Raw genomic sequence first — 27,436 nt, 5'->3', positions numbered from 1 at the left:
ACCAGCCAAAAACAGAGGAGACACCAAAAGTGAAACGGTTCATTCACGTTCTATGAAACTTTCCCACCCAACAGAATCTATCCTACACAAAAAACAAAAAACAAAAAAGAAAGTAAGTTAGGACATTTTCACAAGCTGGGGCATTACTAGATATGGAAGCTGCCCAGGATCTAGGTGCCAACTCTGCGAAATTGGGGAAACGAATTTCCGCCCGCTGGAGTCTCAGGAGGGAGAGAAATCCCTTCTTCCAATCCTTGAGTCCTTGGAGAAACTCAAGCAGCCATACATAACCAACGGGGGCTGGGTTTCATTTATAAATAACCCAGGAACATTTTGTTGTTTTCAATTTTTTAGGGCTGGGTTTTCCCAGCACACAAGGCTCTAGGGAGATGTGAAAACCATGGCAGGTCAACATGAGAGCTGCTGGGACAAGCTTGTGGAACCCTCATTCAGGCCACTAGACAACCACCTCTTTCAGTATCCTCAGCCTCGGGCCCTTCCCTGGAACATCCTAGAAATTACATCTCCGGGGTGGACCCTTCAAAGTGCCATGAAGGAGGTAAGTCCTTTGGCTTCTAAGGCTGGCCCTGAAGTCTGGACTGGGCCTGCTGGAGGCTCTTGGTCATCAGCTGGCACATAGCCTCTGGTGACAGCCCTGTCTAGGGGTCTCAATATCCCCGTTTAAGGAGAAAGCCAAAGAAAGAGTCTCATGGCTTCTGTGTTTTACTGTGATTGATGAAAAGAATACTAATGAAATCCCAAATAAAAGCAGTAAGTCAGGGACCTAAGACTGCAGACAGGGCTGGAATTACTCAGCTGCTCTCCAGTGGTCAGGGACGGGGAGGGAAGGCGATCGGTTTAATGTGATTTATTCCCTCAGAAGGCACTGAGGCCTGATCCTACAAGGGGTGGGCGATCAGACCTCCCATCTGGACTTCCCTGGCGGTCCAGTGGTTAAGACTCCACGCTTCCACTGCAGGGCGCGCGGGTTCGATCCCTGGTCCAGGAACTAAGATCCCACATGCTGCGTGGTGCGGCCAAAAAAAATATTAAAACAACAAGAAAGCTCTCATCTCGCCCTCTCTTGACTCAGCTCCCCTAATATTCTGCTTATTCTCAGTTTTGAGTTCCTGCCTCTGTCCTCTTAGACTACCAGCCTGCTTTCTTCCCTGGTAACAGGCACCCAGCCCTCAAGGCTCCCACACTTCCCAGAAGCCAGAAAGTTGGACATGAGGCCTCCAAGTTCCCAGGTGCACCTTAGATCTGTCCAGGAGCACCCACCACCCCCACCCCTGACACTTTGGTGTCCTGACACTGGTTACATAACAATAACAGTCTCCAAAGCTTTGACATCACCCACTGAAGATTCTCACCAGCCTGGACAGCCAAGGGGGCCTACGTGTGGCCGGGGATGATGGTGGGGGAAGGAGCCTAATGGAACAGTCAGGAACTGGTTAAGGGCAGGAGGCACAGGTCAGAGTAAAGCATGGTAACTGGTGGTGACCCAGAGAGGAAAACGGAAGTATTTGGGTTTTTTAATTCCCCCTAAGTTCCCATAAGATTTCACTGTTGCCCCATGTTTCCCCTCCACCCCACACAGGGAATTTCCAATTTCACTTCCTCAAAACTCAAGTGCTGGAGGGCCTCGGCTGCCTCTTCACATCCCTCCCCCCGCCACAGATGCAGCCTCTTTAGGGAGGCCATCTCTTTTCCCCCACATGTTATATGTCATATGTGTCCTCCACTGCTAGTGTCCATCTCCCAATTCTTGGCCTGAGGGGAGCTCAGGCCTCTTGCTGCTGGTTGGTCTTTCCCCATCGGCCTCCTCCCTTCCCATTTTTCTTTCCCCACTCACCACCCCGCCTTGGATGTTCTACTCCCTCAGCTTCCTCCACTACTTCATTCCTGTCTCTCCCTCTCCCAAAGCAGATTAAAGATGAGGGGATGAGAGGGAGTGTCAGAGAAGCAGGGGCGAGAGGAGGAGGCAAGGAAGGGCAATGCAGACAGGAGGCGCTGGGGATTCTGAGCGAGTGGGAGGAGGAGGACCGTTCCTGGGGGAACTGCGGGTGGGGCGCGTATTCAGGGTACTGGGGTGTCTAACTAGGACTCTCGCCGGGTATGGAAGGCGCGCAGACCCTGGGACCTCCTCGCTCCGGACTCCCACTTCCAGCCTTTCCAACCATAGCGTTCCCGCGACCGACGCGTCCCCCAAGGGGCGGGGAGAAACAGGTGCGGTTGCCACGGCACCCGGGCCGGGGCAAGCGGAACAACCGGCGCTCGCGAGATTTGGAATCGGCCAATGGGAGGTGGGGGAGGGGAAGACGTGGCGCGGAGCGCGTGGGCGGGGCTCCTCCTTCCCCGCGGCCCCGCGTGGCTGCGGTGCGCGCGCGCCGGAACGCGCGGCCGGGCCTTATAAAGGGAGCACGGCGAGGCGCGCGCTCCACTGCGCAGAGGGTTCTCCGTGGGCTGTGCCGTACGCCTGCGCAGTGCGGGCTGCTCCCCGCCCCCTGGCCCGCAGCTCCTCAGCCGGCAGGCCCGGCCCAGCTTCGGCTCCTCGCCCTCGCCCGGCTCTCAGCCATCACTCTACCCTGCAGCAGCCAGCCCGGCCTCCGGCAGCATGTTCAGCTGGGTCAGCAAGGATGCCCGCCGCAAGAAGGAGCCGGAGCTCTTCCAGACGGTGGCCGAGGGGTTGCGGCAACTATACGCGCAGAAGCTGCTGCCCCTGGAGGAGCACTACCGCTTCCACGAGTTCCACTCGCCCGCGCTGGAGGACGCTGACTTCGACAACAAGCCTATGGTGCTCCTCGTGGGCCAGTACAGCACGGGCAAGACCACCTTCATCCGGCACCTGATCGAGCAGGACTTCCCCGGGATGCGCATCGGGCCCGAGCCCACCACCGACTCCTTCATCGCGGTCATGCATGGCCCCACCGAGGGCGTGGTGCCGGGCAACGCGCTCGTCGTCGACCCGCGGCGCCCTTTCCGCAAGCTCAACGCCTTCGGCAACGCCTTCCTCAACAGGTACCCACCCCTTGACCCAGGAGGCAGATGGGGTGGCCGGGGTCCCGACCGTCCTGTGACCGCCGCCCCCGCTGTTCTTTGTCTCCGAGGCCCCCGCGAGACCCTTAGCGACCACTCCCTCGGACTGGGTCCCCTGCCGCTTCCCATAGAAAACCCTTACGAGGGGGTCTGCGAGTGGGCGTCGCCGGCTCCCCCGGCTCTGTCACCTCCTCCCCCTCCAGAATTTTCCAGGTTATCGGTTTAACTCCCAACCCCCCTGGCAGATCCCAGACTCACTACCCTCAGTCTTGGTCTCCACCACCTTCCCCCAGACTGGACGCACCTAATTCATTCAAACCAACCCCTTCACCCCTCCCTTCACGGGTCTGTTTCTTAAGTGTCACGGAAAACTACGGTGAAACTTTTAGCCATTCCCTTTGCTGGTGTGCTGTGCTGTGCCTCCCCAGGGACCGGTGGGAGAGGATCTGCTGTGGCCTGCTGAGTTTGGGGCGGCCTGCAGAAGCAGCAGACAGGGTGAGGACCAGCACTTCTCCCAGGGGCAGTTCTGAACGTCCTGTGGTGCTTTAGGGGTTTCAGGGGTAAGGGTCTGTGCTGCCAGGCGGTGGGCCCTGGAGCCCTGGAATGAGATCCCGGCTGCTTAGACTCACTAGGATGTTCCCTAACCTACTTGGGCCTCAGTTTCCCCAGTTAAATGGGTAAAACCCTGATGAGGGTAATTCTCCGAGGTTCTAACCTTCACGATGCTATGAATGAAATGCATTGGCCTCCTCAGGAGTGCTGCAGCCAAGTTCACTTTTCTCTAAAGAAACTCCAAGGTCCTGCTCAATGGGGAGTCTAAAATCCCTCCCCCCACCCCCAGGGGACACAGCAAAGGACTTCACAAATTTGTCATTTCTGCCAAGCCCCATTCAAGGAGAGACTCCACACGCCTCGTCTGGGGAAGAGCCTAGGAAAGAATCCTTGACTCTGGCCTTCCAGAAGGTCTCCGCCCTGTATGATCACATTCCTTTCCAGACACTGTCCAGCCGCACAGGGTAGACCAGCTTGCCCTCGATTCAGGCCAGTGGCCCGGCCTACCTCTGTGCGCAGAGCTGACCTTTATGGAGAAGACAGGCAGTCTTCTGTTGTCTTTTTGCCTCTCTCGGGCATTTAAACCTGTCTTCCTGTTTCACGGCTGATGGTTTGTGAGTCAGGGCCAGAGTAAAGCCCTTTGGGTGAGACTCCTGAAGAGGCAGGGCCTTCCTAACCAGGAGCCCGGCCTCAGGGGATACCGGGGTTTGAGAATTGTTGTGCCTGTAGGTAGGCGATTGGCTGGCTGTCAGCTGGTGGGGGCCATACGGTCCAGTGGAAAGTCTGGCTGCTGTGCTGGGAATTCCAAGCATTATTAGGTCTGCTTTCCTGGAGACATTTGGGAAGCTTGAAGGAAGGAGCTACATCTCCTGCTGTCCTCTTTTGATTGTGAGAGGTGACCTTTTTTGTAAGGAGAAATGGGCGTATGACCTGTTTTCTGAATTTGGAGACCTAAAGTTTCAGAGCTGGGAGGGATCTTAGACATCAGCTAGGCAACCCCTACCTCATTCCGGAAACCGCGGCTCTCAGAGCCTAGCTGATTTGTCGAGTTCGCGAGCTGGTTAATGCAGTGCCAACTGTCTGCCTTTGTGCAGCCAGTTACCACCTCCTGCTACTTCTCCCTGAAAAAAAGAGCAGGTCAGGAGCGCCGGCTCGAAGGGAGGCATCCTGATGCCAGTGCCACAGCATCCGAGAGCCACACTTTTATTTCCTTCTGCCACCACTTCATCTCCAGAGGGTCCCAGAACACTAGTAATGAATGGCCCTGCCGGAAGGGACCTCATCAGCCAAGGGTTGGGGTGTGGGTTTGCACTGGAGCTGAGGCCCCCAGCTGTGTCAGCCTGTGTAGTACACCAGCGCCGCCCAGCCAGCCAGGGCACACAAAGGGGGCTTTTCAGTGGCTGACACAGCCTCTCCCGCACTCTTAAAGAGACTCGTTGAATCATGGACTGGACTTTCCGGCCTCTTCCCGCTAAGTGGCTGCTCGAAGGCTAAAATCAGAGAGAGCAGGAGGCCAGGCGCAGGCACGGTATCCTAAGAGTATCCTGCGTAAACTCATTGCGTAACTGGTAACTTGTAGCTCAAGATGAAATCTGTGCGTCCTTGTTGGTGAGGAAACAGGATAGGATGCATCTGTACCGCCTGCTCCCTCTCGTATTTTCGGCCTCACTCCCCGGGCTTTGCAGAGCGCCCGATCCGCAGAGATGTTAACTTACGAGGCCCTTCACAAGGCATTTTTATGTATGTTGCTTCTCGTCTTGTTTTGGTTTTCTCTTCCCTGACTCCTTCCCCAGCAGGAGCCCCAGGTCGTGCAGTCCTTTACAGCACGTGTGCTCTGCTGCTGGCACGGTGAGGATGAGGTCCAAGGTTTCTTCATCCTGCGGTCAGCTGCTTCTGCTTTGTTGTGCTTGCAGGCAGTACCTCTCACCCTGGCCAGCTGCCCCCGCCTCTGGGCTGCGGGTCACTTGGGGGGTGGGACCAAGAGGGGAAGCTAATCATGGCAGATTCCTGGACAATGGGCCAGTATTTTCTTTGCTCACAATACCTTTTCCAGAGAAGTTTTTAAAGGAGCCTTTTCCGTGTCCAGTCAAGAATCTCTGCTGTCGGTTGGGACAGCCCTTGCTGTTCTGGGCTGTTCTAAACTCGGTGGGAACTCAGGCACACACAGCTGAGCCGTGGTCCGTGAGTTGCCAGCCTCTCTGTTTTTCCTCATTCTGCCTTGACGTTGAGAGAATGGTGTCTGTACTTCCCTGCCCCACCATGTACCGGCCCGCGTGGTCCCCTGGCTGTCAGCGGCTGCCCACTGCAGTCCCTTCACCTGAGCAGCTGGGTTGAAGGGAGGGCTGGCCCCAGCAGCAGTAGGACAGGGCCGTCTCTCGCAGTGTGGAAGTTTGGCCAAGTGGTTGAAAATTGTAATGTGGAATTCCAAGGTCTCAGTTGTCACCCTTCTCTATTCCTTCCGGAATTGAATGGTGACCCTAGGCTTGTGCAGTTTTCACTAACACGTCAGCAACTTGAAAGCTGAATCCTCAAGCCCTGGGAGAAAAGCTGAGTGAGGGAAGTGCTGATGTGGGTCCGTTGGAGCCTGCTGGTTGGATTCCCAGTTAAGACGATATGTGCGATTTGCTGGCCACCCCTGGAAACTTTTTTTTTTTTTTTGGCCTCGTGGCTCGCGGGATCTTAGTTTCCCGACCGGGGATGGAACCCGTCCGTGCCCCCTGCAGTGGAAGTGCAGAATCCTAACCACTGGACCGCGGGGAATTCCCACTCCTGGAAACTTAAGACAATAGAAAACCTCCTTTCCGTTACTTTCTTCTGGAAAGGAAGCCAGAGGCGGAGACGAAGGAGTACAGAAATCGCTGCTGTCCCATCTAGAGCAGCGATACCCGAGTCTTGACATCTCTCTTCTGGGCTCTTGCTCTCGTGCAGGTTCATGTGCGCCCAGCTGCCCAACCCGGTCTTGGACAGCATAAGCATCATCGACACTCCCGGGATCCTGTCTGGAGAGAAACAGCGCATCAGCAGAGGTAAACAGGCTCTGACACAGCCCAGGGCACCCGCTATAGTCAGACGACTTCCATCTGACGTCTGTGACACGGACCAAATGCTGCCCAAGTCTCTCCCAGCCCAAGTGAGAACCCATTTTACATCAGCCTTGTATCTGCATGGTACGCCGAGCCCAGTGGGGGCCGGAGCTTGCTTTTTCCTTGGTTCCCTTTGCTGAGGTTACAGGAGCTGTCAGGGTGAGACAACAGCCAGTTCTATGTGGTTTTCAAGCTTCCCAGCCCCTGGGGCCTTCTGGAAAGGAAGACAGGGTCCTAGCTGGCTGTGAGGTCCCAGGAGATTGCTCCGTGTCTGGGCTCCAGGTACCTCAGCCAGCATTACTGTTCTGAATGAGCCCCTGGCTCCCCTGGGGCTCATTCACCTTAGTTTGTGTTTCAAAGCTTTGCCTCCCAGAGCTGTATAAATTCCTAGTGGGTCCAGCAGGACTGTGAGAGAACAGTTTGACTTTTTTTTTTTTTTTTTTTTTTTTTCGGTCCGCGGGCCTCTCACCGTTGTGGCCTCTCCCGTTGCGGAGCACAGGCGCCGGACGCGCAGGCTCAGCAGTTGTGGCGGACGGGCCCAGCCGCTCCGCGGCATGTGGGATCCTCCCAGGCCGGGGCGCGAACCCGGTTCCCCTGCATCGGCAGGCGGACTCTCAACCACTGCGCCACCAGGGAAGCCCCAACGGTTTGACTTTAAAGAGCCAGCCGAAAGGAGAAGCTAGCAGGAATTTGTTAACCATGTTGGACCTTGGGAAGGTGTTTACATTTGCTTAAATGTCGGTCATCGGTAGCCTCCCTGGGTGCCGCGCGTGGCGTAAGGTTTTCACGCGGAGTATTAGTGCACCAGGCCCATTCTAGTTGTGTAAACTCCTGTCTTGAGTGTGCCAAGCTTTTCTAAAGATCTGGTTCAGGATGCACCTGAACTGGGTTATATTTCTGCTGCTGCCCCTTTTTGTAGAAGGGAGGGGAGCCTCATGCCTGAATGCTCTCTGGGAGGAGCATGGGGGCCGGCTAAGAGTGGAGGCTGCGGCTGCAAATGTAAAAATGAAACAAGATCAGACTCAGGGGGTTGAGGACAAGTGGCCAGATTTGTTTATCATTAACTTGCAAATCTCTCCTGTACCCCCTTTCCCTCTGGGCCGCCTAGCATTAGTGAGCTTTGCAGTTGAAGCCAGCAGCCTGAGATTTGGGAGGCAGTGTGTCTCTGCTGAGGCCGTGAGGGGGTAGGGGCCCCATTTTCAGTGCTGAGAAACCCTGCTTCTCTTTTTTTCCCGGCTTGTGGGCCCCTGCCAATATGGGATTGCATCAGAGCATACTGAAACTGCTCTCTGTCTCTCAGTCTGGTTTAAACTTTTATGTTCTCCACCCCGATGATAATGACACTTCTAGGGGGGGCAAGGGCCAGTTTTTTCTTTCTTACTACTGTTATTGTTCTAACCTGGTTTTAAGAAAATGCCTGATAAACAAGGCTTTTGCCTTGTCATTTGCCAGAGGAAGGCTAGAAAATCTGAACAAGTTACTCTTTTCTTTTAATAAATTTGTTTCTTTTATTTATTTATTTTCGGATGCACTGGGTCTCCATTGCTGCGCACAGGCTTTCTCTAGTTGCGGCAAGCAGGGGCTACTCTTCATTGCGGCGCGCGGTCTTCTCATTGCGGTGGCTCCTCTTGTTGCGGAGCGTGGGCTCTAGGCGCATGGGCTTCAGTAGTTGTGGCACATGGGCTCAGTAGTTGTGGCGCACGGGCTTAGTTGCTCCACGGCATGTGGGATCTTCCCGGACCGGGGATCGAACTCATGTCCCCTGCATTGGCAGGCGGATTCTTAACCACTGCGCCACAAGGGAAGTCCCTGAATTAGTTACTCTTAAAGAGAAAGACCCACAAAAGGGAATTTATTCTCCATCTACCTCCAGGATTGAGGTATCCTGGAGGGACTTTCTTTGAGGCTCTGTAGAGTTATGTCTTTAATGACCTGGGGGAATACGCTGGGCATACCACAAAAAAAAAAAAAAAAAAAAAAAAAAAAAAAAAAAAAGAGAAAGACCCACAAAAGGGAATTTATTCTCCATCTACCTCCAGGATTGAGCTATCCTGGAGGGACTTTCTTTGAGGCTCTGTAGAGTTATGTCTTTAATGACCTGGGGGAATACGCTGGGGAGGAGTTCTCCCAACTGGCAGCTATCAGATCAGATAGGTCACTTGATGTGAATGCATCTTTGGATAAGGGACAATAATAGCTCATAAAAAGAGGCTTATCCTCCCCCAAATGCCATACGCCTTATATCCTTCAGAGCTGGCAGTTAAGGTGTTTGAGGGAGGTCTTCCCTGGTGGTGCAGTGGTTAAGAATCCGCCCGCCAATGCAGGGGACGCGGGTTCGAGCCCTGGTCCGGGAAGATCCCACAAGCCGTGGAGCGTCTAAGCCCGTGCGCCACGACTACTGAGCCTGCGCTCTAGAGCCCGTGCTCCACACGAGAGAAGACACCGCAATGAGAAGCCCACGCACTGCCACGAAGGGTAGCCCCCGCTCGCCGCAACTGGAGAAAGCCCGCGCACAGCAGCGAAGACCCAGCGCAGCCAAAAATAAATTTTAAAAATAAATAAACAAATAAATAAAGGTATTTGAGGGAAAGGCTTAGGGTCCTTATGGCCCCTGTTGAACTCAGAAACAGCAGTTTTCCACCAGTGCTGTGAAGTTCCCCTGCTGGGCTGTCTTTGACACTTCAGCCTGGGGCCTTAGTCTCAGCAGACTGAGGAGTTGGGAGTGTCTAACACTGTCTTGCTGCAAAGCGTATCCTGGCCCTGCCTGCTGGGGTGTTTCCCTCCCCTTCCCTCTGCTTCCTTACCACATTAGTAGAAAGGCAGGCAGTGGTGTCCAAACTTGTTCTCTGTGGGACAGGCACCAGAGCAGTGCCTCAGCGTGCTCTCCAGTCAGGCGCAGGGTGCATCTCGCTGGTGGGGACCAGACAGTCCTGGCCCGCAAGTTACCCATGTAGGTGGCAGTTACTTGGAGGAGGAAGCCAGCAGGAGACTGCCTGTATTCCCCCCCAACCCTGCTCCCTTACAGTGTGGCCCCTCTGGGTCTCTGGGCAGCCAGGGACCCTCCCCCACCCATCATGGGCAGGATGAAGGAGGTTGGCTTAAAGACAAGTGCATCACTCTCATTGGAGGAGGGCTTTCCTCCTGTGGAATAGAGATCTTTCCCTCCATAACCCTAGAGGTCTTGGTTTAAAGTATTCTACTAACAGTTACCAAGTTGGGATTTGCCGTGGGATGTGTTTGGAGTCAGCGTTTTATCAGTGGAGAAGAAAGACCTTCGGGCGGTACCTCTTAGACGTGCTGGGTGTGGCTTCCGGGGTGGTGTTCTCCAGGTGGACGCTGAAGGGGTAGGTTTCTCCCTCTTGGAGACCCCATTCATCTGTCATTGCAAAGGTCCCATGTCACCTGGCAGAGGAAGTCAGAGTAGGACAGTGTGTTCCAGGCTCCCCGGCGGCCACCTCTCTGCTCCCTTTGCTGACAGTGTGGAAGGCAGGTGTTTCCCTCTCAAAAAGGTTGGGCCAACAGAAAATGTGTGTCCTGGGCAAGCAGCATGCATTTCCGCGGTCTGTCGACCTCATTCCCTGGAAGCGGAGCATCCTTCTGGAGGCTTCGTAGACGTTAGTGTCGCTAATTACATTTACTTCCACTTCCCACCCTCTCTGCCTAGCCCCTCCTGACTTTTTCCCCTTTCCCCACGGTGCCTAACGTGTGCAGGAAATACTGCGTGGAAAGATAAAGTAAGGCCTGAGCAGGCCCAAAGCAGTTGGGATACACCCAAGGCTCTGCAAGAGACCCCTGAGAATTGCTCCAGGGAGGAGTAGGAACCTCTGGGGGGTCTTGGGCTGCGCCTCCCCGTTGTGCTAATCTCCTGAGTGCCTTTGAAGATAAAGTTCTCTTGTGTCAGCAGAGAAAGGTGACCTACGGGGACAGTGTTCATTCTTGGGTGCTGCCCGTGTGACTGATAAAGGACATTCCAGAGGGCATCTGGGGCCCGGTGGAGCTGGTGCCTTGGGCTCCCAGGCTGCTGGCCGCCGGCACAGTCGTGGCAGGACCTGGGAGGGAGCATGTCTTCCCATGCGGGTCCTCTGTGGGCAGCGGCCGGAGGCGCTTTGGTGGAAGCCTCAGCCCGGGGTCAGGGGCCTGGCCAGGGCACCCCCGCCATTGTCACTGCGAGGCTGTGAGCTGAGCTGTAACTTTTGGGCCTCATTTTCCCCCGTGGGAGTCGAGTCAGCAAGGTCGAGTTGTTTCAGCTTGGATTAGGAGATGGAGCCCGGCCAGCCTCATGCCTGGCTCTCTGCTGGCCTCTGCCATGGGAACCAGCCCCACTCGCTTATTGCAGCAGCTGCATCTGTGAGGAAGCTGCTGCTCTTCAGATGAGGAAACGGAGGCTTAGCAAAGTTAAGTAGCCCAAGAGGACATAGGCTAGCACGAGTTGGCGCTGGGATTCGAACCCAGCAGAGTCCGTGCTCATGCCGCAGTGTGCTGAAGACCGGTGCTCTGGGCTGAGGAGCTCCGAGAGCTTGGCTCGGACGAGCCCTTCGCCCTGCTGGGCCGGTGCTGTGCCGGGCTCAGCTCTCCCCGAATGCCCAGAGGCCACACTGCTTCTCTCCCCGCCCGAGATCGGACTCCCAGTCCAGAAGTGGACCTGAGGTTCAGAGCTTTGAACAGCAGTGCTGAGACCTGCTTTTTTTCTCCCTATTCTCTGCCTCCAGCTGGAAATTCCCACCCATGCCCCCCCAGCCATCCATGGACAGGCCTTAGGAGCCCTGGCTATGGCTGGCCGTTCCCCTGGGATCTCACTTGTCCCCCGGGTTCTAACTTGTCCCCCCTGCTGACTATCCCTGGATCCCAGGCTCCATCCAAGGTCAGGAGCCATCTGGCTCAACAGTCGGGTAGGGGCTCCCTGGCCCAAACCTGGAGCCCTCTGACCCACAGGTGTCCCTTCCTGCTGACCACCTCCTGAGATGCCCCAGCCCTAAAAGCCCTCCATGCCAGCGTTTCACAAGGGTTTTCTGCACCCCAGAGAATGGCTCCATGAGGCTGCCTCAAAAGCCCTGTGCAAGGCTGAGCCCTGCATCCCTCCTAGGTTCCCAGCACCCTCAGCACAGATGATGACAGGGATTCGAGTCCCAGATCAGTACTTAGGAGCTGGGGGCCCTAGGGAGTTGCTGCACCCCTGGGAGCCGCATCAATAGAACAGGAATAGCAGTGCCAGCCTCTTGGTTCTTGTCAATGATTGCACGAATCTACGTGTGTTAAGCTCCTACCCTAGTGCCTGCTGCCCAGTTCAGTGTCCAGCAAATGTCAGCTAAGTAAAAGTACACTGAAAAGCCCAGCAATTCTCAGACTTCGATGAGGAAGACCTTTCTCTGAATAACAGCCCGTGGAGGCTGGAAGAGGGGGAAGCGTTGACTCAGCAGGGGTTTCCCTTCAGACTCCAGGACCTCCTCTGGTGCGAGCCCAGCCTCTGCACAGCTGCCCTCCTCAGGGCCTTCCTCTCGTCGCCTCCCCACCAGCCCGTCCAGCCCCCCCACTGCCCCTGTCCAGCTTTTGGCTGCTCTGCCCGCGGGGGAGTGAAGCAGCCCCTGCTGGCGCCCCACCTGTTCCCCGGCAGCTGCCTGAGCGCCTGCAAATGCTCGGTTTATATTTGGGGTAACAGGCATTCTTCACGCATTAGAAGCAGTCGTTGCCTACACACCCTTCGGAATCTGAGCTTCTTGGGCCCAAATACAAATCCTGTGAGTAAAGGACCGCAAACATTTACGAAGCGCTTACAGTGGGCCAGGCGCTCACTCGCTCACGCAGCGGAAACCTGCCCTCTTCGCGTTGCAGTTGAAGAAGCAGAGGCTCGGAGAGTAGAAGGTTCAGGCCTGATTCGAGAGTCCTCCTGCCCCTCCCTCTGGCCTCCCCTGCCGCTGCCCCCCACCCCGTCCTTCGTTGCTGATTTTTCTGGGCCAGATTTATTGAGATCTGTGTTAGATACGGTAAAATCCACCCAATGCACCAGTCGTGTAACCACCATGACGACCAAGATACAGAGTTTCCATCAGCCCAGAAAGTCCCCTGCACCCCTTTGTAGTCCCTCATCAGGCAACCGCTGATCTTTGCCCCTAAAGTTGTGCCTTTCCAGAATGTCAGAAATGGAATCATACAGTGTGAAGCCTTTTGTGTCTGTCTTGCACTTAAGCATGTGCTTTTGAGGTTCATCATTTCTTTGAGAATCTGCAGTTCATTCCTTTTTGTAGCTGTTGTACCCCGTGATACGGATGTACCATAACCTGTCATCCATCCTCCTACTGAGGGGCATCTGGGTTTCCAGTTTGGGGCAGTTTTGAATAAAGCTGCTATAAACATTCGTGTAGAGTACAAATTTTAATTTCTGTTTCTTTTTTTTTTTTTTTTTTGGCCGCGCCTCGTGGCATGTGGAATCTTAGTTCCCTGACCAAGGCTTGAACCCGCCTCCCCCGCCACCCCCCCGCCCCGCATTGGAAGTGCGGAGTCTTAACCACTGGACCGCCAGGAAAGTCCCAATTTCTCAGTTTCTCTTGGGTAAATGCCTAGGCGTGGGAGGCCCCTTTCTCCCAACCTCTGTGCCACTGGAAGGGTCCTTCCCTTAAGAACTTTAGCTTAAGGAAGCTCAGAACAAGTCCTCACGGTGTAGATTCTAAGCTCTTTAATCTCTCTCATGCTCCTGCACCCCTTCCTCCCGGCCCCGGCACAGGTTAAGCGTGGTGATGGGAGCCGTGGCAAGAAACGCGGAGGCCCACGCAGCTTTAATGGCAGGAAACAAAAGTCGATTGGAGACAAACCCTCTATTGTTTGCATTCTAGAAACTTCTGGAATGTCTGAAGCAGCATTTCCCCCCAGCTACTGCAACTACCTGTGTTTGGAGAGTGCTGGCTAGGGCGAGGACACATCACAACCTCTCCCTCTTCGCCTCAGTGTTGGAGGGTGGGATGGCAGACCCGGTGAGGAGGGCAGCCAGCACTGCAGAGGCAGGACCCCTGGAGCACCCGGGCCCTGCAGGAGGCTTGGTGGGAACAGAGCCAAGGTGAGAGGCAGGCTTGGGCCTCCTGTCTGCACAGCCTGTGTAAAATATGCATAAAGTAAGATTTACCATTTTAACCATTTTTAAGTGCACAGTTCAGTGGCATTAAGTACATTCTCATTGTTGTACAAACATCACCATCATCACCTCCAGAACCTTTTTTCTCTTCTCAAACTGAAACTCTGTCCCCATTAAACTACAACACCTCTCCCCCTCCCCAGCCCCTGGCCCCCACCGTTCTACTTTCTGCCTCTGGATTTGACGCTAGGCGCCTCACGCCAGTGGACTCATACCCTAAGACGGGCTTATTTCATCATTTCATACCGTTTCAAGGTCCCAGAACTTTCCGAGCCACAGCTTGTCTCTTATCGGTGCTGGCTTTTACTCACATCGCAGGGTCAGCCCTTTCTTTCCAGTTCACCCCTTCCGGCTGTGTCGTCTGTGTCCTTTGCGGGTGTCAGCACCTCATGACCGTCCCTCCTGAGGTGGATGAAGCTGCAGCATTGTGTTCGCACCTGGCGCGTGGGCCGTGGTGTCCTCCTCACCGGGCGCTCGTGCCCTCCTACTTCTGCCGAGGACTTGCCGTGCGTTAGGTGATGTGTGATGCCTGGTCCTGCCGCCGAGGCCGACCTCTAGGTTGTCCCAGAGCCTGAAGGCCCAGTGCCTGGGGCAGTGCTGGGGGCAGGGTGCTCCTCTCTGGATGTGTCCCTGGTCCCTGCACTTGTCACCTGCCGCCGAGCCCCGGGCTGATGGTGGCCAGTGCGGGGACTCGGTCGATGCTCTGGGCACCGCAGATGTGGGTCAGCCCAGCCCTTGTTGCCTGTGGAGACACGCGGGCCGGGTGAGGGGTTGGCGGGCTGAGGTGTGCCAGGTGGGCCTGGGGAGGCTGCGGCCACGTGGCAGGACGTGGTCCTCCACCTGTGATGACATCGCACGAGCCTGAGCCTTGTGACCCTCTGCATGACCTGTGGGCGTGCTTGGCCAGCCACCGGCTCTCTCTCACCAAAAGTGTGAGCACTTTCCATATAAACAGGAAATTTCATTCACCTACAAAAAAATGGGCTTAGCTCTGTTGGCTCCAACTTGAGGTGCTGGCGAGTAACTGGGTTTGCAGTAGGGCCGTGCGGGGCGCTCGCTCTGGCTGGGGGCTTGTGGACCTGGTGCCTCATTCATAGGCTCCTCCTCTCTCTCCTCCCCCTCCTCCTCCTCTCCTGCCATCATCTGCCCCCACCCCCGCCCCCACCACAGGGATGGAAGGAGTGAGGCCACACTGGGTGGAGTCGGGGGTGACCTCGGCTCCCTGCATGCCGGCCTCAATCCCTGGCCAAAGCTAACTTGGCCTCGAGCCCAGCCCGTCAGGGCGCCCCTGTTCCCAGTCCCTCGGTTTCAGCATTGCCGCCTCCCCAGCTGTGTGAATCTGTGGTCGTTTGAACTTGCGGTGGTCTGAGGACAAACAGTCTGACGAGGGGAGAAGTTGAGCCTCATTGTTGCTGAGAGAGCAGCGGTTCAGTCCTGAGTCATCGTTTTTTCAGCGCCGACCTGCCATTCCCAGAGCTGGCCATAAAAGGCGGTGGCGGCGAGGCCGGGCTGGCCCTGCTCCCTGCCCGTGTCCCTCAGCCTGCTCCGTGCGTCCGGGGACGTAGGAACCTTGTACTTTGGAACCAGCAGCCCGGTGGTGGCTGGTGGCGGGCGTAGGAGTAACCTGGCCCTTGCTCCTTGCCTTCCCACGTCCTCTGGGCGTGAGGAATCTGGTAGCCCGGCCGTTTCCTTTGTCTGCATGGGCCTCTGGAAGACTGATGGCTCCCCTGCCCAGGCTCAAGTTCAGGTTCACAGGGGCTTTGCTGCCACCAACTCCACTTCACTGCTATGCTGTTAAGAAGCTAGGGACTTCCCTGGTGGCGCAGTGGTTAAGAATCCGCCTGTCGATGCAGGGGACGTGGGTTCGAGCCCTGGTCCGGGAAGATCCCACGTGCCGCAGAGCAACTAGGCCCGTGTGCCACAACTACTGAGCCTGCGCTCTAGAGCCCGCGAGCCACAACTACTGAGCCCGTGTGCCACAACTACTGAAGCCCACGCGCTTAGAGCCTATGCTCTGCAACAAGACAAGGCACAGCAAGGAAGAGTAGCCCCCGCTCGCCACAACTAGAGAAAGCGCGCGCGCAGCAACGAAGACCCAGTGCAGCCAAAAATAAATAAATATTGTTTTAAAAAGCAGGCTATTTCTCCCCGTGCGGTGGCGGGGACAGGTTGCCCTGGCGAGGCTGCGAGCTACACCCACAGAAGCCATGCGTTCGGGGTTTTCCTTGAGGTTCGGTGTCTTGCCATGAGGACAACACTGGCCTCCGGCCTCAGAGCCAGGCTGATCATCTGCCACCTTAGTTTCTGATCAGTGATGCAGCCCCGGCCCCTCAGCCCTCGTTCCAGGGGGCCCTGCCTCTTCTCCCCGTCCTGGGCCTGCCCGACCCGCGGGTGTCGCTCTGGCGCTGGGGCCTGTGCTGGGAACGCAACACGTCACCTCATTTAATCCTCCCTGTGATCTTAGGAGGAGGAATTGTTATTTGGCTTTTACAGATGAAAAAGTGTTAACTCGGAAGTTAAGAACTTGGGGTCACAGAGTCAGTGGCTGGAGCCGGGAGTTAAATCCAGGGCTTTCTTACTAAAAGCCTGTGTTGTTTCTGAGTGCTTGGGTGCGGGGAGAGGCCTGCAAGGCTGCGGCTTCAGCTGCGCAGACAGCTCTGGAGCCCACTTGGACCTGGGTACGGGGCGGCTGGAATGTTTGTCTAACCGGGCACAGCTTCACCCCAGGCACGCCCCACACGGCTCTCTTTATCTTAGAGTGGAGGTGGCCTCCTGGGCTGCCTGTGGACTCCCATTCAGCCCCGGAGGCTCGGCGAGACGCCTCAGCCCACGCCTTACAAGGGGGGTGGCGGTGAGGGCTGCCGTCCCCGTGGCCGCGTGAGTCACTCTGGGCCTTTTGTTGACACTTGGTCCTTTTCTTTGGTCTGCCCTCTACCTGCTGCTTTTCTGTTTCCTGCCATCTAGAGAAGGCACGTCTACATTCCAGCCTGGTGGCGGTGGGGGGTTGGTTTTGGCCTGTTCTGGGCAGCGTCCCAGGCTCTTCTCTATAGGAGTGGCTCTCTGCCTTCTTCTCGGGGGCGTGACTGTGCTCTGGGAAGGACGCAGCGGTTCCTAAGAGGGCCAGCCTGCATTGGGGGTGGCCTGTGGCCTGCCGGTGAGGAACAAGGGGACTTGCCCGGAGTCACCCAGAGAGATGGCGTCTCGGGGGCTGGGACCCAAGCTTCCCAAAGACTCTAGGGCCATTGTTTCCACATGGTCTACTATCTCTTAGTAGTCTCAAAAGATAAGAAACAGAATTTTCGCTTCCTCTGGGGACAGTGCAAGAAGTGGAAACATTTTGAGGTGGCATAATTGTAAAATAGGCTACAAATTAAACCGCTTTTGCAGAGACCCACAAATCCATGGGCTTTTAAATCAGGTATCTGATAGTTGGTGTGAAATACAACAGTCCAAGGCCATCCTGAACCCAGGGTGGTTATTCCAGCTTCTGCCCTCACACCTGCATTCCAGTCCTTGGGAAGGGAGAGGAGGACAAAGGGCTGGTGCACCTTTTCTTTGCTTCTTCATTTCTGCTGCAGAGAGGCTGGGAAGTGCAGTTTTAAGCTGGGGGGCCGTGAATCGAGCTGAAACTAGACGGTTCTGTCAGCAGTCCTGCTGCAGACGGCACAGTTCACCAACGGCCTTAATTGTTGGCAGGAAACAGCACAGAATAGAGTTGGGAGCTGGAGCTTAGTCCAGTCGCTTCATTTTAGAGAAGCGTTTAAGGTCGAGAAAGGGGAGGTGGTTTGCAGCACTTAATAGGCCTGTAGCGCAGGGGTCAGCAAACGTTTTCTCTACGGGTCAGAGTGTTAACTTTTTGGCTTTGGGGGCCTCATGGTCTCTGCCACAACTGAGCTCTGCTCTTGTAGCTCAGAAGCAGCCAGAGAGTACAGATGAGCAGGCTGTGTTCCAGTAAAGCTTTATTTATGAAAACAGGTCGTGAGCCAGATCTGGCCCCCGAGCTGTAGCTTGTAGGGAATGAATGAGAGTCCTGCAGAACAGGCAGCCCAGCACATAGCACCGGACAAGCAGCAGCTGTAGGTCTTACTGCTGTTGATTGTCGCTGCCGTGCAGGGGCACCCAGCCAACAGCCCCCAGATCTGTTCTTGCCGCCCGGTGTTGAGCTGTGCTCCTGGGGTCTCCTCCTCACTCTTGCCGTAGTTCGACCCACTTTAGAGCTTGGACTTTGTGACTTCCCTTGAATTATTTATTTGTTAAGTGCCTCTTCGTGCCAGGTGCTGCATGGGTGAGGGTGTCACCGTGGTGGGTACGGAAGTAGGGGAGGCCTGATGAACCTGCCCTCAGGGCACTGTACTGTCCACTTAAGTACATTCTGGAAATTTAAATGACCCCAGGCTGAGAAGTAACCAGGCCAAGTCAGGGAGGAGAGCCATCAGACCACCTGGCCCTGGCGCCCCTGACTCGCCCTTCTCTTCCCGCAGGTTACGACTTTGCGGCCGTCCTCGAGTGGTTCGCTGAGCGCGTGGACCGCATCATCCTGCTCTTTGATGCCCACAAGCTGGACATCTCCGACGAGTTCTCGGAAGTCATCAAGGCGCTCAAGAACCACGAGGACAAGATCCGCGTGGTGCTGAACAAGGCCGACCAGATCGAGACCCAGCAGCTGATGCGGGTCTACGGGGCCCTCATGTGGTCCCTGGGGAAGATCATCAACACCCCCGAGGTGGTCAGGGTGTACATCGGCTCCTTCTGGTCGCACCCGCTCCTCATCCCCGACAACCGCAAGCTCTTCGAGGCCGAGGAGCAGGACCTCTTCAAAGACATCCAGTCTCTGCCCCGAAACGCCGCCCTCAGGAAGCTCAATGACCTGATCAAGCGGGCGCGGCTGGCCAAGGTAAACCCAGGGTGGGGACGCAGCCCCAGGGGGCTCTGGGATGGCCACTCGGGGCCCCGGGACTGGATGCCCAGGACCCAGCCCTGCAGACCCATGGCTGCCGTGTGCCATGCCTTGTCTGAACCTGTCCTCTTGTGCCCCCGTGGGAGCAGCCTTTTCCTGAGATTCTTTTTAACACATATAAACATCAAATAAGAAGGTACCACTGTGCCGGGGGCAGCCTGGGGGGTGGAGAGTGGGTGGGGATGCTGCTCGAGGGCTCATCAGTTTCCCCCCAGGTCTGCTGAGCACTGGAGTGCACGCAGCATGTGCTGGGTGCTGGGGACGCAGTGGGGACTGACAGGTCCCCACCCTCCTGGCACTTGTCAGCCGTGCAGGGGAAGGCAGAACACATAAAGAAAAAGAAAGTACGATTTATTTGTACTGTCTCGGGGTCGGCCCGGGATGAGCTGTCCTGGGAGGGCGGGCTCGGCTGGCGGGCCTCGGGCGGGAGACGATGCTTACGCCGAGACGGGAGGTAGTTAGTGGAGAGATGGGGCGCAAACCTGCGGGCCCAGGGAGAGCGCTGATGGCCTCTGCCCCAGAGGCCTTGTGAACTATCCCTGCTCTTCCATGGAAGCACAAGGCCTGCTGACACCTGTGGACAGCATCTGAATTACTCAGGAGTTTGGGGTCTCAGCGCCCGGCCGAGCACTTCAGCGGGACCCCGGGGTGGCTGGGGCTGGGGAAGGAAGGGTAATGCCGCCAGTGGGCCCGTCAAACACTGAGCAGCAGAGCACGTCCCCTTAGGACACGATTTTGAATAGTACCGCATTGTGAGGCTCCCTTCTGTGTGGCCCAGAGGCTCTGGGACTCTGCCACGGGCCAAACACAGTGGCCCAGGGCACCCTACACTGTCCTGAGGCCTGGAGTCGGGTAGCTTTGGGTGCTCCCTGGCCTGAATAATGAGAAGCGACCCTGCACCCTTTACCCCCGGCTCTGTCTCCTCTCTGGTTACCCAAAGTGCTCCAGGACCAGCAGATCGGAACTTGCTAGAAGCATAGGTTCTGAGGCCCCACCTCTGCCCTACTGAACCATAATCTGCATTTGGACACAGTTCCCTGGTGACCTGTATGCCAAGTAAAGATGCCTGCACCCTGCTCTGGAGGGTACACGGCTGCACGTTTCTGTGGATATCTCACTTCTGGAAGCTTCCTGATGAGTGGAACTGGTTCTGAGAAAGGAGCCCATGAGAAAAATCCACATAGCTGGCTCCTGGCCTCGAAGGGCCAAGCGATGTCCTGAGCTGAAGGGGAAGAGGCGGTGAATAGAGGAGAGAGCTGGCCTCCTGGTTTCCAGTCCAGCCTCTGCTCAGTCTCAGGGAAGGGCAGCTCCCCTCCTTCCCCGTCCAGCCCCTCTCCTGGCAGGGCTTCCAGTGCTCTCGCTCAGCCTCCTTCCAGGACAGAACAAAGGGCAGACTTCAGGCCGTGCCTGCTCATTTTCAGAGATGGTGTGTAATCGCGTGGCCCTCGGGCACATTGAGACACCCTGCCTGGAAAGCCCCAGCCTCTCCAGTCTTGTCCTGCACCTGCTGTCTTGAGACTGTTTCCTTTTCCTGGACTGAGTCACTCCTCTGCTGGCCCGTGATGGGCAGAGCTGTGACTGTGACTCTGTGACCAGCCTGTTTCCCTGGGGCAGTTCTCAGCCAGGTCTCAGCCCCCGGCAGACAAGGTCAGGCCAGTGGAGAGGTTTTTGGGGGTGGAGCTGGCAGTCTGGGAGAAGGGGGTGTGAGGCTGGCTGGCTGCAGCCCTCCTCGGCAGGACGTTGCTTGGCAAGGCAGAGGGATTTGAGGGCTGTGCCTTTGCAAGGTTGCCAGAGTTGCTGGCCCGCTGTGGGGAGATGGCTACCCGAGGTACTGCGTAAAGCCTGAAACATCTGGGGAAAGCCTTGTGGGATTTTCCTAATCCTTAGTCATCCCCGAGGCTGTCAGGATGATAAAGCGGGGCATAACTCAGGCTGTGTTGGAGTTCATGGCACCAGCATCCACAGACTTGTGTAAGCAGGATGGCACGGCTCTGCTTGCCTTGGTAGGAATGCGCTCGGTGTCTCTGATGTGCAGAGGGGTCACCGGGGAGGGGTGTGCGTGCCAAGAAATGGAAGGAACACGGGCTTCGGGCCGCGGCTGTGGTTAGCTGTCCCGGGTTACAATCCAGCTTTCCAGGGCTGCACAGGTGCAGGCCACGCTCCCAACAAGGTGTCCGGGAAGCACCTGACACCCACCCCTTCTCTGTCGTCACAGGTGCACGCCTACATCATCAGCTCCCTCAAGAAGGAGATGCCCAATGTCTTCGGTAAAGAGAGCAAAAAGAAAGAGCTGGTGAACAACCTGGGCGAGATCTACCAGAAGATTGAACGGGAGCATCAGATCTCCCCCGGCGACTTCCCCAGCCTCCGCAAGATGCAGGTACGGCTGCCCCTCGGGTGGGAATGAGGACGGCTGGGGCACTGGGGCAGTGGTTCTGGAGGGAGCCCCGGCTCCATGGGGCGGGGCCTCCCAAAGTGGAAGCAGCCCGATTAATCACCAGCGCCCCACCCGATCGGAGTAGTTGACCCAGGCCCGTGACACCTCACAGGGGAATGTGGTGACTCACCCTGAGGGGGAGGGGGAGGGCGGGGCTGTGCCAGGCACCCCAGCCTCCTCCCAGTTAATCCTGCCACAGTCCTGCACGGAGGGGACTGTTTTTCCCTCCGACTTAGAGAAGGGGGAGCCAAGGTGTTAAGTGGTTGGGGCCGTGACGCGGAGCCAGATCTCTCTGCTCGGGCACCCTTGCTGCACCCTCGGTGCCGGAGCCCGGGAGGGGCCGCCCCAACCCTGTCCTTCCTCCACTCCCGCCACAGGAGCTCCTGCAGACCCAGGACTTCAGCAAGTTCCAGGCCCTGAAGCCCAAGCTGCTGGACACGGTGGACGACATGCTGGCCAACGACATCGCCCGGCTGATGGTGATCGTGCGCCAGGAGGAGTCCCTGATGCCTGCCCAGGTCGTGAAGGGCGGCGCTTTCGACGGCACCATGAACGGGCCCTTTGGGCACGGCTACGGCGAGGGGGCCGGCGAGGGCATCGACGACGTCGAGTGGGTGGTGGGCAAGGACAAGCCCACCTACGACGAGATCTTCTACACACTGTCGCCCGTCAATGGCAAGATCACGGGCGCCAACGCCAAGAAGGAGATGGTGAAGTCCAAGCTGCCCAACACGGTGCTGGGGAAGATCTGGAAGCTGGCCGACGTGGATCGGGACGGGCTGCTGGACGACGAGGAGTTCGCCCTGGCCAACCACCTCATCAAAGTCAAGCTGGAGGGCCACGAGCTGCCCGCCGACCTGCCCCCGCACCTGATCCCGCCCTCCAAGCGGAGGCACGAGTGAGCGACCCCTACTCCCACCGGCTGGCCAGGCGGAGGCTGCAGGGGAGGGGAGGGTCAGCGGTTCCCAAGACCGTAAAGACCGAGCGGTATTTCCTCAGCTCGCAAAGGAAAACCACCATCTTTGTCTTAAGGCTGCTCCTGGGGAGGCAGGGGTGATACTCGATGGAATTTTGTGCATAAGAACCATGGATATTTTTAATATATAATGTTAGAGGCAGCGTTCTTTCTTGCCTCCTCCTCCTCCGTCCAGCAGCCCCACGCACGCACAGCCTCTGTCCTCCCCGTCCTTGTCCTCACCTCCTGCCGGGGAAGTCGCCTGGCTCGCCCCTCCTGCAGCTGCGGCCTGCGTGTAGACGGGGACGCGGTCCCGTCTGTTTCAGGCTGAGTGGCTCGGCCAGTGGCTTCCTTCTCCACCCGGCCCTGCCCCCTCCCCCTGCTCCCAGATTCAGCTGGTTCTTCTTGTGCCTTCCTCCTTCCGTTCGCAGCGGCCCCCTGTCCACAGGCCCTGCCTTCGCTCTCGTGTCCCCTGGCTCGGAAGTCACAGGAGCCAGGCCCAGCTGCCTGTTTGTGGGGAGTCCGGGGGACAGGTGGGTGTGAGAGAACATCTTCCAGAGAAATACATAAGCTGGTTTTTGTTCTGTAAAGTGACACCTTTCATACTTGACTGAATTTTCCAGTAAGTTCCCAACCACTTGTTCAGAAGCTGTGATTTTTGTCTCCTTCCCCACGCTCCAGCCAGGGGACAGCTCCACTCAGGAGCCATTAGATGTGGGGTGCGTGCAGAGCACACCCTGCCAGGGACCCCAGAGGCAGTGTTTCCTGATTCACCCTCTCAACTTTCCTAGGACATTCTGGTACACCTCTCTGTCCCACCATTGGTGGGCGGTGGGTCCTCACGACCCTGCTGTGGCTTGGTGCTCCAGCCCGGGCCTGGTGGCCAGACAGAGAGACCAGGGACAGCCCAGCCCCTTCCCTCTCCCACCTGACTTCCTCCCGTTGAGCAAAGGAGGCCGGTGCTCCACGTGGATGTCCTTAGTGTAGCGGGCCCCCAGGCTGAGCGGCTCGAAACCCGAGCCAGCCAGCGGCCAGAGGAGGCCGCCTCACTCTGCTTTGCCTCGGCTGGGCTTTCGGGGGCCTGGACATACCTGCCAGCCAGTGGTCAGCCGCCAGGGCCTGGAGCCGTCGTCACAGAGCCACTGTGGCGGGGCGGGGGGCTGGGGGCGGGCGGGGGGCGGGGGCAGGCTTCCCACCAGGCACGCCCTCGGGGGTCTCAGGGACGCCTCCACTCTGACCTCTGACCCCGGCCCACCCTCCTAGTGCTGCTCTCTAGGCCTCTGCTGGGTCCGAGTCTCCAGGAACTGTCCGTGTTACCTGCAGCCTCAGCCCACCATTCCACACTGTGTCCTCGTTGGGAATTCACTGTTTACGGTGCAGTGGCTTAACCACGCTTGCCTGTGGGAAGGAAAAGCAAACTGAAGACAGGACTTTTTTTTTTCTTGCATTAAAGAAAGTTTAACTGTGCTGAAGCTGGCTTCTGGTGCTGAGATGTCTCTTCCCGCGGCCTGCTGCCCACGGTGCCTGCGGGGGCGCTGGCAGAGCACGCGGGGGTCCAAGATACCAGCGGAGACAGATGGGCAAGCCTTGCAGGGTGAGGCCTGCGAATGGGGCTGATGGCCCCCTTTCCTTGTGCTAGATGGGGGCTGAGCAGGAATAGTTTATTGGGGGGAAGGATGGGGTGAAGCTGGGAGAGCCTCTGATGACTAATGACTAGGCTGTGCCCCCCAGGGGTTGGGGGAGCAGGCGCCCCCCCGTGTGATCTTCACAGTGTCTCCTTCAACCTGGGCTCTGCCCTAGCTGTGGACGGACAGGTGGGCGCCCATGGGGCTTAGGGCACTGGGAGGGGTCAGGCAGACGGTATATCCTGGGCTCTGTGCTGGCCCCAGGGTCGTTTAGAGAAGCCAGTACTTTGAAGGCGGACCAAGCAGGTAACACCAGCAACAAAACTACAAAGGGTGGGGCCGGCCCATGTGGCAGATAGGGGACTGTTTCGTACCCACAGAGGGGAGGGTGACAAACTGGGAGCCGACGCCGTGGAAGGGTGCAGATTTGAGGTGCAGTCGGGAAGACTGCTCCAGGAACGCTTGTGGCAAAAGGCAGGATGTGAACAGGTGCCTGCGGGTTTTGAGGGCCAGGCTGAGTGCTCTAGCCCAGGTGGCGGGCGTCCGGCCTGATGGCCGCAGAGGCTTCCCACCCTCCCGGCACCACTCATGGTTCACCCTGATCCTCGTGACCCAGGAGGTCAGCGTTCTCTCCATGTCACAGCCAAGAACCTAAGACTCAGGAGAGCTTGAAGAGCGAGTGTAGCGGGAGGAGATTCAAACCTGGGTCAGCTCAACCCCAGATGGGGCGCTCCGCTGTGTTTCTAATGGAAAATACCCTTTCAAAGGAAAAACAAATCTGATGGCTCACTTCTTCCCCCAAAGTATGCAGCTGTAGACTCAGGTTTGAGAAACGCACCTTGAAGCTTAAATGCCGTCACTCCAGCCCGGGGCCCTGAAAGCTTGGGGCAGCCCCTCAATTTCCAGGGTCACCCGAGACAGGGAGATGCTTGTTGAAGCTGTTAGAACACAAAGAGAACACAGGACCGTGCTTCCGGTCCCCCCATCCCCGCATGTCCCAGCGTGGGGTGGCAGGGGGCGGTGAACCCCCTAAGGCTGCCCCAGAAAGTGACTGCTGGTCTGAGGCTGGAAGAGGGGCCGAGGGCAGGCATCTGCCCCCCCGTGCAGCCCCGGAGCTCGTGGCCTGGTTGGGGTTTTACAGGCTGTGGGGGAGTCCTCTCCCGGCCATAAGGGGGTTCAGGAGGGCCAGTGGGGTGCGCTAAGGTGTGACCACCCTCCCGGGCACCAGCCCGCACCCCTTGCCTCCTCCCCAGCTCCCTAGCTGGCCAGGGCCCTGGGTGAAAGGCCCCCCTCTTCAGAGGCTGGTCTGGGGTCAGGACAGGGCTCCACCCGGCTGCCAGGGCTCCTGGCATCAGAGACCTTTGGGGCAGTCTGCCCACCCCTCTGGCCCTTGGGCGCCACCAAGTCTGCGAGCCCCAGGGACCCCAGATCCCAGGGCCCAGGGGACACGGGGGCCCGCCCACTGCCTCCGGGCCCCCGCACAGCAGCTCTGTTTTACACCTGGAGGTTCCGGGTGAGAGCAATAAACATTTCTTCTGCTCTTTGATAAACAAAGGGTTAATCAGTCGTGACTCCCACCCAGTGCCCGCTTATTATCTCACGTGGGCTGGTCAGAGGACCTGCCCAAGGCCTCCAGGCTGTGGCAAGGTTAGGAAGCCCACCCATCAGTCCTGCCCCTCAGCGTTCAAAGCAGCACCTCAGGGCAGACAGGCAGGAGTTCGAATCCCACCCCTGCCACCTGCTGGGGCTCAGCCGTCCTCTCCTCTCCCCTCAGGTGTCCGACGCAGAAAGTGACCCCTGCTTCCCAGAGGCAGGGCCCATGGATGCCCGACTTGAGTGGCCACCTTTCCTGAGCACCTCGGGGAGGCCGATCAGGGTGGTGGTGAGGGTCGGTGCAGGGAGCCCAGCTCCCCACGCAACTCCCAGAACAAAGCAGGCGGGACCCACCCTTCCCTAAAGCAACTCGCAGACTTGGCGGCGCCCAGGGGCCAGAGGGGTGGGGGCTGAGGGGGCTTGGGCCTGGCTTCCTGTGCTCCCAGAGGGATGGATAATGATAAAGCCACATGGGGCCGCAGCCGCTGTGGCCCTGGAGCCTGGGAGCCCCTGTGACGTGTTGGAGCAGCACAGAGGAGGTTTTTGGAAGGAAAGCCAGGATGATGAAATCACCACATGTCTACCCATCTGGGGTGTGGACCTTTCAAAGGACACATCCTTGGTGTGCTGGGGTGGGTGGGCAGTGGGCGTGGGGGGGCTGCCAAGGACTAGCGTGGGGAGTGGGGACCCTCACCCCCACCGTCTGCATCAGACCCTCCCCGCAAGCCGCCCCAGAAGACACATTTTTTTTTTTGCCTCTCTTCACGGCTTACGGGATCTTCGTTCCCTGACCAGGGATTGAACCCGTGCCCTCGGCAGTGAAAGTGCGGAGTCCTGACCACTGGACCGCCAGGGAATACACACATTTCAGCCAAACCTGGAGGCCTGAGCAGCAGTGCAACTCTACGTGAGCTCCCGACGTGCTCCTCCTAGAGAGTCAAGCTCCAGCCACTACTGCAGGCCGCTCCCTGTACCATGGGCCGCCCACTCCTGAGCTGGGGCAGTTCTCTATTTCGTACAGAGACAGGGACCCAGAGAGACAGAAGTCGCTCAACAGTACGCAGGGCTGTAGGATCCCACAGCCGCTTCTCCTTGTTCTCTGGCTCCTGGGCCAGGAGTGGGCGCTGCACTTCCGGTGTGGCCGAGGGCAGGGGTGGCCTGCCATTCTAGTTAGCCCTGCGGGACTATATGCTGAGAGCAGCTTCGGAAGGGAGGGCTGGGAGAGGCTCATCCTCAGCCACCTGTGCTGAACCTTGACCTTGGGGGAAAGGGGAGCCACAGACCAGGGTCCGGAGGCCTAAGATGTGGGTACAGATGTGACAGACCCTGGAGCCTGCCTTGTGTCTGGGCCCCTCCCAGACCCAGCGGCCTACGCTATGGGGGTCAGAAAACCTGGGTTCCCTGCTTTCCCCTGGGCTCTCACCTTCCTCCTCTTTGGGGTCCCCCCCCTCATCTGAACCGTCCTTCCCTTCTGCCAGGCCTGGGTCATTAAACTGACAGACAGTTCCCTTTTCTCACCGTCTAAGACCCTCCTCGGAAGCCTACATACATCGAGTCCACCGTAGTCTGGCCTCCCCCTGTCCCCTGTCCCCAGAGTCCGGATGCCACACGCTGCCCTTCTGCTGCCAGGCGCTGGCCTAGGCCTGGAACCTGGGTAAGGCGCTCGAGGCCAGCACTACCCACCACCCACCTCCCCATCCTCAAGGTATTAACCTGTTAATAAGGGAGGGAAATAATAACTTCCTCCTTCTGGCAGGGCCCTTGTGAAGAGAACGGATCTGCGTTCACTTTGAAATGCTCAGAAGCGCGTAGAAATGCAAGTCTGCTGCCCTCAGGGCTGGGTGAGAGCTAGTGCCAGCACCTCAATGCCAAAGGGGCTCAGAGGGGAGAGAGGTTATGGAGGAGGTGGCCCTCCAGGAAGCAGTGACCAGTGACCAGAGGAGTGTGAATAAGGACGCGGTGGGAAGAAAGGGATGGTGGAGGTCTCCTGCTCAGACTCACTCATCCCTGGAGCACCCACCCCCCCCCCCCCGCCCCCCCGGTCCAGGGCCCCACCCACAGGATCAGGGAAC

At 57.6% G+C, this 27,436-nt stretch overlaps 1 protein-coding gene across 3 annotated transcripts; it reads left to right on the top strand.

Annotated features, from left to right (window-relative positions):
- The first annotated feature begins 372 nt into the window (after positions 1 to 372).
- Positions 373 to 22,310, top strand: EHD1 (EH domain containing 1). 3 transcript variants are annotated; one of them, XM_028501198.2, is made up of 7 exons: positions 373 to 559; positions 2,105 to 2,229; positions 2,595 to 3,021; positions 6,520 to 6,617; positions 18,279 to 18,691; positions 20,970 to 21,134; positions 21,569 to 22,310. In XM_028501198.2, exons 3-7 carry the CDS (start codon positions 2,618 to 2,620, stop codon positions 22,091 to 22,093), a joined length of 1,605 nt encoding a protein of 534 aa, XP_028356999.1. In that variant the 5' UTR covers positions 373 to 559; positions 2,105 to 2,229; positions 2,595 to 2,617; the 3' UTR covers positions 22,094 to 22,310. The 3 variants fall into 3 exon arrangements, with proteins under 3 accessions (XP_028356999.1, XP_007110082.1, XP_007110081.1); XM_007110020.4 differs by lacking the exon at positions 2,105 to 2,229; XM_007110019.3 differs by lacking the exons at positions 373 to 559; positions 2,105 to 2,229 and having other exon boundaries at positions 2,354 to 3,021.
- The last annotated feature ends 5,126 nt before the right edge of the window (positions 22,311 to 27,436 follow it).

Source organism: Physeter macrocephalus, chromosome 16 (assembly GCF_002837175.3).
Source record: "Physeter macrocephalus isolate SW-GA chromosome 16, ASM283717v5, whole genome shotgun sequence".
In the NCBI taxonomy this organism is placed as follows: Eukaryota; Metazoa; Chordata; class Mammalia; order Artiodactyla; family Physeteridae; genus Physeter; species Physeter macrocephalus.
Note: the sequence above shows the minus strand (reverse complement) of the source record. Positions and strands in the feature narration are given on the sequence as shown.

Excerpts from the sequence above, each read along its gene's own strand:
- EHD1 (XM_007110020.4), top strand. The coding sequence starts at position 2,618 with ATGTTCAGCTGGGTCAGCAAGGATGCCCGCCGCAAGAAGGAGCCGGAG. Across the intron at positions 3,022-6,519 it reads GGCAACGCCTTCCTCAACAG|GTTCATGTGCGCCCAGCTGC; the intron begins GTACCCACCCCT and ends GCTCTCGTGCAG. Across the intron at positions 21,135-21,568 it reads CCAGCCTCCGCAAGATGCAG|GAGCTCCTGCAGACCCAGGA; the intron begins GTACGGCTGCCC and ends CTCCCGCCACAG.